We start from the raw sequence: 11,843 nt of genomic DNA, 5'->3' as shown, positions 1-11,843 counted from the left end.
ACCTCTGGCTTTTCAGTGTGGTGCCCCGTGCTCGTAAAGTACTGCAGCAGCAGCACGAGGAGGAGGAGGAAGAAGTTCACTTACTTAAAGATTAGATTTTTAGGAGGAGTCATCCACCCCCACTTTAAGAACCCCACAGAGACAGAGCAGCGTGTGTGTGTGTGTGTGTGTGTGTGTGTGTGTGTGTGTGTGTGTGTGTGTGTGTGTGTGTGTGTGTGTGTGTGTGTGTGTTTGAGTTTTGTCTTTTACCTCCACTCGCACAAAGTACCAGGATGGACAAGGATATGAACATTCTGAGTTTGAGCACATGAGGTGAACACATGCACAACACCCCCCCTCCCCCCACACCCTTTCCCCCCGCAGACCCCCCCTCCCCCTCCCCAACAGAAGTCCTTTACGCTGTCCCAGTTGGGGAGGGGGGGGGGGTTGTTGCGGGGGTCAGTCCGAGGGGCAGTTGTAGCTGTCGATCCACAGCAGGTCGTCCAGCACGCCCCAGTGCAGGTAGAGGATGGAGCCCACCACCAGTACGTGCATGATCTGGTGGCTGTTGCACCAGTAGTCAAAGAGGCCCGGGCGGAAGCGCTCGGGGATGCGCATGATGTTGATGACCCCGCCCAGCACGGCCAGCGCGTCCATCATGAGAAAGTGCCGCAGCGAGGTGGGGCTGCCGCCGCCCACGCCCACCCAGCGCAGCAGGAAGAAGGAGAAGCGGAACAGCGCCTGCCAGGCGAAGGAGCGCAGCCGCCGCACGCTGCTCCGGGCCGTCACCGCGCAGTAGATGGCGTGGCTGGACAGCAGGATGTAGACCAGCAGGGCCACGGTGCGGATGAGCGGGTAGCACAGCAGCGTGCTGTACACGATGGGCAGCGCCCCTGAGATGACAGAACACACCAGTTAGAGCAGAGTCCTCAGACGTTCTGATGGGGATTCATTCATTCAAGCTTCTGCATGCTTTCGCCAAATTCTAAGGAATATTTGCCGCATGGGCCGAAAGCACATTTCTCACAGACTATTTATTTATTCTCGCAAGGGACAGTCCTCATCTGTCAAAAAACAAACAAAAACAAATTGTACACAAGTCAGGGTGAGCACCAACTTTTCATTTGTTCTGCCAAAAGTTCAAAGTGACACGCGCACGCCAACCCCCACCAATAAACAAAGGTTCATCGGTCTACGCTGGATTCTCCAAAGTGCAGCAACACATTTCAGTTTGGCTCCTTCCCGACCAACTTCATCTTGAGCGAGAAAACGATCCCATCATAACCTTTAAACTGAAACTTTTTCCTTTGTTGTGGCGTCATACGTCATGAAAATGTCTGTATGGTCACAAAACCAAATAGTTACTACAAAAAATGTCCTCAATCTCAAAAATAAAGCCACTTTTAATGACGCAAATATCCCGTTCTATAGCTGTTGCATTATGGGTGTTTTTACACCCCGGCAGCAAGGCTTTGATGCTGATACTCGTTTGTTAGGAGCATCACCGATATCAGCTCGAGGCTCTGGGTTCGGTCGCCACTCTTAGAAAATTAATATAGAATAAATAAAATAAAAAAATCTAGGCCAGATTGGAGCCTGTTTCCATTCAACATTTGCTCTATGCCCGTACTTATGTCTAAAGTGTGTTTTAAATATGTGATATATTTTATTGTTGGGGCCTTGTTAAAGAAGAATTTCTGTCACCATTTGGGGAAGACAAAGTTTATCTATCTATCTATCTATCTATCTATCTATCTATCTATCTATCTATCTATCTATCTATCTATCTATCTATCTATCTATCTATCTATCCATCTATCTATCCATCTATCCATCCATCCATCGGACAAATTATTTCATAATCTAATAGCAAGTGCTCCAGTTTGATCACAAGTAAAAAAAAAATCTAAATCTTCCCATCAACTAAAAGCCATTTTACTTTATCTATTTAAACTTTTTGGAGGCAACATTTATGGACATAAATGATAATCTGAACATTTCACTGCAGGTTAGAGATGAAAATTATGGTGGATGACAATTTCTGGTTTACCAATATTCCCTATGGCATGAATAAATAATGACCATTAAACCGTTTCATTCAACACATAATAAAGTTGAAATGCTGCCATTATCAACGATCCTATCATTTGCAGTCAAAATTACTTAATAAAAATAATTAGTTGTAACCTTCAGGTCCTGCTTTTAAATGCATGTTTGCTCTCATATAGTTATTTTATGACTCGGCCTCACCACATCTGAAGGTATTAATGACTATATTATTACAATCAATGGCGGAATAGATGTGCTCAGCTAATCAGGGACTGTTGCTCCAAGGACACAAGCACATAAATAAATGAGAAGTAATGCACTTGTCAGTCCTCCTCACATCGCGGCCGATCGATAATCATTTCAGAACGCTGATCCTTGCTCACATCGGACGATTGACTCTTCGCAGGGGAGCTCGGCGCTGAAACGCGCTTCTGGCGGATCGATGGCGGCACACCGCCGCGCAAAACACTTCCACGGTGAATCACGGGCTTTCGATAATAGAGAAAAGATTCCAGCGATGTGCTGAGGGAGGCTCACCCAGCGTGTTGATCATGCAGATCCCGCACACGTCCAGCTTGAGGAGGGTGTGGTAGACCGGCTCGCCGCCCTCGTGGTTCATGAAGAGGTGGTAGAGCACGGAGCCCAGCTGGGGCGACAGGCAGGCCAGGAAGTGCACCACGCCCAGCCACGTGACGCTGATCTGCGACCAGGGGATGTTGAGCGGCAGCAGCACCAGGAAGCAGAGCAGCGGGATGCCTGCAGGGCGGCGACACAAGAGCGCTTTGAATATCGGAGCCGTGTGATCCCCTCAGAGTCTCACTTTGATTTTAGAACTCTGCGATTTAGTACAACTTTGACATTCTAGAACTCTAAATTCCAGATCTAAGTCATGAATTCCTGAACTCTTATAAGATGTGAAAGTTCTAGAATGTTGCGACCTTTCAAGGGTTTTGACAGTTACGGGCGCGTTCCAGAAATTGTGAGAATTCTGGAATTTGTCTTGGTTCTCGACTTTCATAGTTCCAGAATGTGTCAAAGTTCTACAAAACTCAGAAATTCTAGAACCATCAAAACCACAAATGTCATCATTCAAACAACTTTCAGAACTTTGAAATTCTAGAACTCTCTCAAATTATAGAAATCTGATTTCAGAACTTACAAACATCTGGAAATTCCAGACTCCTCACGAATACCACATCTCCTTCAAATTGTTGAATTCCCTTACGTTTCAGAACGTTAACACATTGTATGACTCTCTGTACTTTGGGAACTCTGACACTTTTTGGAAATGTCCTAAATTTTGTTCTAAAACTTGCTCACGTTCTAGAACTCTAAATTCTAAAATACAAATTCAATTTAAATTTTCCAACTCACAAATTTCAGAACTTGCAATTTCTGGAACACTGAAATTGTAGAATCCTCACGAATTCAAGAACTCGCTCAGATTCCCATCAATGTCCCAATGTGTAACTTTTGGAACGTTTCATTAACCTCAGAACTTTGACTCTCTAGAAGCCATACAAATCCTGGACATTTTAAACATCAAACATCAAAACACTGAAGTTTTCATAAATTCCAGAACTCTGAACTTTCTCAACTCACAAATTTCATTACAGTCTATCTTAAGTTTTATATTGAAGGGAGAAATGTTGGATTTACAAATGTGATTATTTGCTCCAAAAGGTGTTACTAGACATACATATATATATATATATATATATATATATACGCGTATGAGTTTGAGCACGAACGCACACACATACAGGATCAAATAAGCCACAATAGGTGTAAAATATAAAATAATTCCTTATTCGAGCACAAATCATTTAATCAAAATCTGCCAGCCGGCAGCTTTTGACGGATTCCTTCTGTTTGAAGTTTCCTCTGACGTGAAGGAGAAAACGCGGCCCGAGGTGTGAAGACCTTCGGCTGGCGTGGCTATAAAGGAACACGGCGACTTTGACAAAACCAAATTAAGGTGTCATGTTCATTGTGACGGATCATCTTCTGAGACGTCGTTTTTTTCCACCCGCGGAAGCTTTTTTCCACCTCTCGCTCTTCTGAGCGTGTGCAGGAGGCGGCAGCCGGAGGAGAGGAGGAAACTAAATCAAAGTGGTCGGCGCCAACGAAAAGAGAGTTTCCCTCAGAGCTGCCGCTCACGGCCCGTTTACACCAACTGTGATCTTTCAACGAGTCTGAGCTTTTTCTTTACATTTAAACGGAGCAAGAAGTCAGCGAAGAGGACGATACGTGAAAACAGGTGAAGTGGAGATCTGGGAAAAACTCCCGTCTTTACGTTCGCATGCAGACACTCAGGAGACGACGGAGTTTATGGTCACAGCGTGAGACTGAAGCGTCATCGGCGTCGTGTGTTTGAGACCTTTGTTCTACAGTTTCAGCACTTTTGGCTCGTTTGCCTTTACAATCAGACGCCACACAATCAGGCTATTGAAGGGAGGAAGGAACAGGAAGTCATTTGTGCCGGATGTCGGGCTTAACAAGGCTTTGATACGGGTTTGTGTAAATAATTATAGATATATGTTTTTAACTGGTTTGAAGGGGCAGACAGTTTTCTGAAAGAATAAAGTCTCCCCCTGTGACTCAAACACAGATTATAACGGCCTTTTGATGACTGGTTGCTCTTTACTCATAAATACATTTTGCGGACTGGAGAAAAACTACAAACGTTCTTTATTGTTTTTAATTATTATTTTGCTAAATCTACTTTTATTATTCTAGTTTTTGCTTTTTTTGTTTGTTTGTTTTTTAACTTAGTCTCTCCGACTATCTTAAAATCATTGTTATTATTATTATTATAACAGTTTTTATGATTATTATTATTAGTTAATTTGTTATTATCACTGTTCTGGTTAATTGGAATATAGTTTACGTTTGTTTGCAAATAAAAACAATAAAATGTGTAAAAAAAACAGCGAATAATACATATATTTTTTAAACATAGAAAGAGAAATATCCGTTTTTGTAAATACTCGGCTACGTGTAAATGTGGCTGAAGCTCTCACAAGGCCACGCTGCTAATGGCCAACGCCGCTCCAATCTGACTTCCTGTATTTGGCACGGCGGTGGCGGTGGCGGTGGCAGTGGCGGTGGCGGCGGCGTTGCACTGCTGCGTGAGCAAAATCCAGACCTTGAAATTTGATCCATCCTGAGTCGTTACGACCGCGTGTCACTCTGCAACTCTCTTCCCGGTCAGCCTTTCCCAAAGTCAGGCCGTTTGCTCCAGGCAGGTGATGTAAGGGAAAGCTACTGTAACACATCTATTTAAAGTGTGTTATCTCCCCCCACCCACCTCACTCCCGCCTCCCCCCCACCCACCTCACTCCCGCCTCCCCCCCACCCGGCTCGTCCTGATCCGACCGACCGAGAGCGGCGCTCCCCCGAGAGCCGGTGGTGTGAAAGTGTCTCAGGACGCTTTTGAGTTTACACGCAGAGCAAAAGCCGCTCGTGGAACTCTCCCCCAGACGACTTCAACACACGCTTGGATCGAGCGCGTACGGCGAAGTGACGGCTGCAGCCGAGGTCACGTGCTCCAGCTGACACATGGGGGTGGGGGGGGGGGGGGGGGGCGGGGTGGGGGGGTATTTTAAACTTCGCTCATGACCATGCCTGCAGATTAATGCGCGACTGTCGACCTTCAGCGTGGAGCTGCTCTGTCCGGGAGAGGAGAGGGCGAAAAGAAGCAAGTCACAACTGCCAATCCCACTGATCTCCAGGAAACGGGAGAAGAACCCAACCAAGACGCCACGTTTTCACCTCTGGATACTACAAACAGCAAAAAAAAAAACTGCAATAAAGAATATTGTGTGACTGTGACAGAGGGGGACAGATGTGTTGACCTAATCTGAAGCTACAACGCTGCTATCCGGTTCTTGTAATTTGACACCTGCCTTGTTGACTTTCCCACTCCGGTTCAGTTGCGGCACCTACCGACAATTAAATGTGGCATGTGGGAAGGAAAACGTCGATTCGCCTGCAGTTTAAAACTTAATCTGACGGGTTACGTTAAGAGATCAGATCAAAAAATAAAAGAAATGACCAGATTGACGCATTCAAACTACAACTGTGGGGGTAAAACTGTGGATTTCTTTATGCAAAATTACAGTTAAATTAGATGAAAACCGCATCAATGAAGAGAATAATCCCTTAATTTACTATAAAGTACTTAAATCCATGCAACTATACTGTAATCCAATACATAACGTGAAAGATACAAATACCCTCTAAAGCAGTAGATGACTTATTGCGTGGAGTTTTTTCCCATGTTGTGCCAACAAATGTGTTTTTGAATTGTAGTTCACCCAAATGAAATGTGAGATTGATGGAAGTGAAGAGAAAAACGATGTAATAGATTACCTACAAGACAAAAACAAGCCTGGGATTACTCGAGCTGGATGATTTTCACTAACGGGATGAAGACAGTTTGAGCCTTATGTGGTGTTTGTTGATGCTGTTTTTTTTTTTTTACAACAATAAAGAGTTTGACCCCTTCGTTTACAATAAAGTATGCCGGTCTATGTGATTACATTGTACTCGAGTACAGAACGAGGACGATGCGTGTACCCTCCAAAGTAGTAATAAGGTTATAACCACTCGATTTGATTTGGAAATGAAGAGCAAAATTTTCACCACATTTAGATATTAGGCCCTGGAAGATTCCCTTCAATTTTGGATTTCATTTTATAGACTTTTAAGGATTACATCAGAACCACACGACAGATTATAACCAAATATTCACCACCGATAGATGTTCGGCTGGCAAGTTTACAAAATCATGAAAATTACGTTTCTATTCCGGGCGTGAATTTTTAGATAACATTGCAAATGATATATGCCCGAGTGAGAAACCTCTGATTGCTTTTGTTGTCAGTAGATTTGATGACTTTCTGCCAGTATTATGAAATTATACTGTGTTTTTAGAGTTCCAGCAGCCAAAAGTGAGGAAAAGAGGAAAAACAAAGTAAAAGACGATCTACCAGACAAAAACAAACCCTGGATTAAGATTATTTGTCGTCTTATTTGAGGTTCTTGGATGAAACGTGACAGTTTGATAAAGACGTTGAGAGTTTTTAAAGAGTTTCTCAGGATGAACCTCCGGTCCTGCAGGTTCACCTCCATCTCACCTGGCTGGCTGGGGAACGTCTCGTGACCCCCCCCCCCCCCCCCCCCCCCCCCCCCCCCCCCCCCCCCACCACCACCACCACCACCACCACCACCACCACTCACCGTGCGTGTAGATGTTCCCCAGTTCGTTGTGCAGGTAGAACAGGCTCCGGATGCAGTCCTGCACGGAGGAGATGGGCCGGTACCCGGTCAGGACGTATCTGTTGAACTGCAGGTGCGGCGGCGAGCTGGCCCAGTCCAGCAGCCGCGGTCCGTTCAGGAAGGCCATGGCGAACAGGACCGTCAGCAGGACGCCGCCGAACAGGTAGAAGACGGACTGCACGCCCACGTACACGTTCAGGAGGATGATTGCCACGAAGACCTTGTGGGACACCATTGGTGTTGGAATCTGTCGGAGGAGGACTTTCTCTCTGCTCGTTGACGTTTCGCCGCCTTTTGTTTTATTTCCTCCTCCTTCTTCTTCTTTTGAGCCGCGCGGCGCCGCTAGCACGAGCCGGTGAATTCGCGCCGAGCCGCCGGTGCCGTGCGTGTCACGCGCGGGGCTGCAGACAGACGCGTCCGGCCGCACGCGCGGGGCTGCCGGCTCCGGACACCGAGAAGCATCGAGGGAACGCGTCCGCCGCTGGATGGAGCACCGGCCGTCATGTTGGAGCCGCGCGCCGCCCGTCAGTTAGCATTCCTGTGGAGGGCGGGATGCTGGGCGAGCCCGAGCACGAGCCACCGACCGACCGACCGACCTACCGACCGCCTCCGGAGGATGCTAGCTCGGTCCCCGGCAGCGGTCACCGCTCCGCGGCGGGTGGAGGAGCGTCGCTTCAACGGGCCTGGAGGAGGAGGAGGAAGAGGAGGAGGAGGAGGATGCCGGTCACCTCTCGGTTCAGGAGCAGCAGACGGGCTCCGTGACTGTGGAGCGGTGATTTTTTTTTTTTTTTTTTTTTTTTTTGAAGGACTGCGGGGCTAGCAAGCCGGGCAGGCAGCTACCGCCGTCCGGCGCGTGGAGCGCAGAGAGCGGGCATCTGCTCCGGAGGACTCCGAACACACACACCCCGCTCCGGGGAACGCTTCCACATCCCGCTGGCCTCCATCACCGGTCCTGGATGGATGAATTCCTTCAAATGCGGAATCCTCCGTGGCGGCCTCTCGGCTCCTGCGGCGCCTCCGACCGGCAAGTTGGCGGGAAAACATACATCCGCATTTCCGGTGTGCGCTTTCACAGTAAAACACACGGAGGCGCTTCAAATCTCGCATCTGGACTTTGAGCAGGAGATGCATTTAAATCCGGGGTGACCAATATAATCCCGTGGATCAAAACCAGCCACGAAGGATCACCAATTAACCTCAAATGAGTGTGTTTTAATTTTGTACTGTGGGAGGAAACTGTAGTACTTGTAAAAACCCTCATGGAGATCATGCAAACACATGTAAATATATTCACCACACCAGTCATTTCAATGCCTTTCGCAGTTCAATAAAAGGTAGAAAAAACAAGAGCCCTTGAACCTTGTATGCAGCGCAAGACATACAATTAAGAAAATATATAGATTTCTTTTCATTTTTATTTTATTTGCACTAAGAAAAGACGAACTGCATTTTTGTTTGTGCGTGAGGTGACAGTGTCAGACAATTTTACCAACATACCACCTGATTTAGATGTTTAAATAATGTTTAAAGAAGAGATTTTACACATTAACTCAAAGAATACACAAACAAATTCTACAACTATCATTGTAGATATCTTTATACCTGCCGCAGCACATTACACATGCAGAAACCAGAAGATTCACTGAGTGAATCTGGAGTATTTACAGTCTGTTTATCCAGATTTTCTTTGAAAATCAAAACATCACTGCTTTACCTCAATTGAAGGCTCGAGTTTTAGTTTGAATGCAAACTTCCGGTGTGATTCTAGGTCGCCGAGTGCAGCTTGACGCGCCTCTTCAGCTCCAGCTGCCTTCACTTCATTGAAACGTTGCAGTTTTCACCTGAGCCCACAGAGGAGGGGAAACAACTGTTTAAAATGACTAATAAAGAGAAAACTGGTCAATAAATTCATTAACCTCTGCAATCACTCAGAGATTTTCAATAATGAGGCCAATAAAAAATGTTTGATAGAAGACAGGAACATTTTAAATAAACTTAAATAATCTTTAGAAATAGTACCAACCAACCACCATTCCCTTAAGTTTTCCATATAAAGCAGTGATTTCCAGCGATAAGTTGAGGTTTGTGTTCATAACAAGCGAACAGAGGGATTATTACGCACTCATACTTGAGTGAAATGCAAGTAAACGTCAAGTTTTTAAAAAAAACTTCTACATAGACAGTTAACGTTATTATTAATGGAAGTAGTAATGACTATAAAATACTTAAAATGTGCACTCCACTGAATTTACAGTTACATAACCTAAATTGTAATGAATTACATGTATAACTGTGGTGTTGTTGATAATACCATTGAAGAAAGAGTACTGAAAACACTTTTCAAGAGAAAATGCGTTGTTTTTGCATTTTCGTTTTATATAAGTTTCATGTTTACACGGAAACAGCGAAACACAAGGGACGTTTTGCATTTTGACTTGAAATGGTTTCTGTGTGAATGGGGCCAAAGTATTTGCTTCTTTGAATACTTTAATTGACATTGTGAAATCAGCTATTTAATTTAATTTACTTACATAAAATATGGACTTGAACAAAAAAATAAAAAACCTGTAAAAATTTAAATATGGTAAACAAACTAAGTTAATAGAATCGTCACGATTTAAAAAAAAACCAACTAATTAAATTATACACATTAGTATCAATAGCATTAAGCACGAGTATAATTAAATACTGAAAGAAAATCATTCTTCCGCTCGTCACCTTCAGCTGTGTATTTGTAATATATTTCTTAGTTTTGACCCCGACTGCAGTGCGGCTCCACTTCTACGTCACGAAATCAATATGGAGGTGAATCCTGCCGTTTTCACTGTGTTACACTTCAGCAACGGAGTCACAGGATTCCCAGGAATTCCCACACCGGCGACTCTCCAGTAATCCTGTGTAGAAGGAAGCTGTGGGTGAATCACACCGTCGCCTCCGCCCACTCCTCCGCCTGGCCGCTCGGGCCTGATGACATGCAGATAGCGCCTCTGCAGGAATGTGATAAAACCAGAGCTGCTTTTTTACTGCTGCACTTCTCACGGTGGACAGATGTTACACTTTCACTCCCTCTTTAAACATTTATCTTCTGTTTTTGTTCTGAATAACAGTGCTCTTTCTCTTGGATCGTGTTGTTTCTTTTTCTGTTGTTTTTTTCTACTTCAAGCTCAAGGTGAACTTTGTTAACTCTGAGGGACAATTTGCAGCACAGCCAGCAGTAAAACACAGATCATAATCTAGAGCTACACTCGGTAGAGCACAGACTCTCACCGATGCCACATTTGTTTGTGGAACCGAGTTAGCGTAGCTAGCATGATAGCCGTTAGCTTATATCGATGCTAACTCGCCTGTCAGGTAGCTACATCACCGTGTGAAACACTGAGCCGGGAGCGTCTCCGTGGCAACGGACGCTGATCTCCTTTGGTCTCCTCAATGAGGTGCCTCTCCCATCGTCTTTCTATGGATTTTATTTTATTTTTTGCAGTTTTTGGTTCAATCGGAAACAGTTAGTCATTCATGTTTAAAAATCGAATCGATTGAGAAATCATCCCTGACAATTAAATCCACTTTGGGTGAGTCGTATACACCAGTGGCGGCTCCAGAGAGCCGTGGTGCTATGGGGGAGCTCGATCTTCCAGTGACGGTGTTGGGGAATTTAAGGATCTCTAGTTTACTTTCTACTTTCACCGACAATATGCGTGCACCGTGCACGTAACAGTCGTGCACAAACAGCAATTACGCTGCGATGTAAAACATTATAACGCGACACAATACGCAACATATTTAGCCATGGTGATAAAGATGAACACACACAGCAGGTTGTCATTTCGGCCTCACACACGGAGGCCACTAACTCCTGCTGCCAGTCACCAAAACCTCCACTGAATGAAAAATATTCGGTTCAATGGCTCTAATGATATATTAATAAACACAGCATACAGATAACAGGAGTCACAATTCGGATCTCGGTCACTAAATGGGCGATAATGATACGCTCACCATTAGGTGTCATAATAAAATGATATGTTGGTTATGTGCTTTAGAGCAAAGGCATTAATGAGTTTGTCTTTTTTTTTTTTTTTTTTTTTTTTTTAAACCACTGTATTTTTTATCACTGTAAGTTACAATCAGCAGGAAAAAAGTACTCCTAATAACAGGAAGTAGTAAGTTCAAATGTTAATCATGCGCTGCAGCTATTGGCTGAATCACATTACACTGCTTTTTGATTTTTAAAAAAAATACATACGTAAATACATGTTATATTAGTATATTTATTAATTAAACAGACAACAAATTATTGTATTCACACATAAAAAAAAAATGTTGTTTCATATTTAACCTACTCCCCCCGGGAGTCACCAGAACAGATTGTTCTTTGAGTTTGTTCTTTTGTTAGCGGGTTTTTTTTGTGGTGACTTTAAACTGTTAAACTATGACTCATAGCTCCCCAGTCCTCTTCTCACCTTCCTTTCACCACACTGTGGGTAAAAGGTATATGTATTGAGTTTTCACACAACACTCCTCTTCCTCTGTCA

At 44.4% G+C, this 11,843-nt stretch overlaps 1 protein-coding gene across 1 annotated transcript; it reads right to left on the bottom strand.

The window, feature by feature from the left end:
• Nucleotides 1-438: 438 nt before the first annotated feature.
• On the bottom strand, nucleotides 439-7,453 carry paqr4a (progestin and adipoQ receptor family member IVa; the record flags this gene model as incomplete). The annotated part of the gene is made up of 3 exons (XM_080488843.1): nucleotides 7,273-7,453; nucleotides 2,566-2,784; nucleotides 439-872 (listed from the first exon to the last, which is right to left on the bottom strand). Exons 1-3 carry the CDS (start codon nucleotides 7,436-7,438, stop codon nucleotides 439-441), a joined length of 819 nt encoding a protein of 272 aa, XP_080344969.1. The 5' UTR covers nucleotides 7,439-7,453.
• Nucleotides 7,454-11,843: the final 4,390 nt, after the last annotated feature.

Source organism: Lipophrys pholis, assembly GCF_963383615.2.
Source record: "Lipophrys pholis genome assembly, chromosome: 19".
In the NCBI taxonomy this organism is placed as follows: domain Eukaryota; kingdom Metazoa; phylum Chordata; class Actinopteri; order Blenniiformes; family Blenniidae; genus Lipophrys; species Lipophrys pholis.
This window is presented reverse-complemented; position numbering and strand designations above follow the sequence as displayed.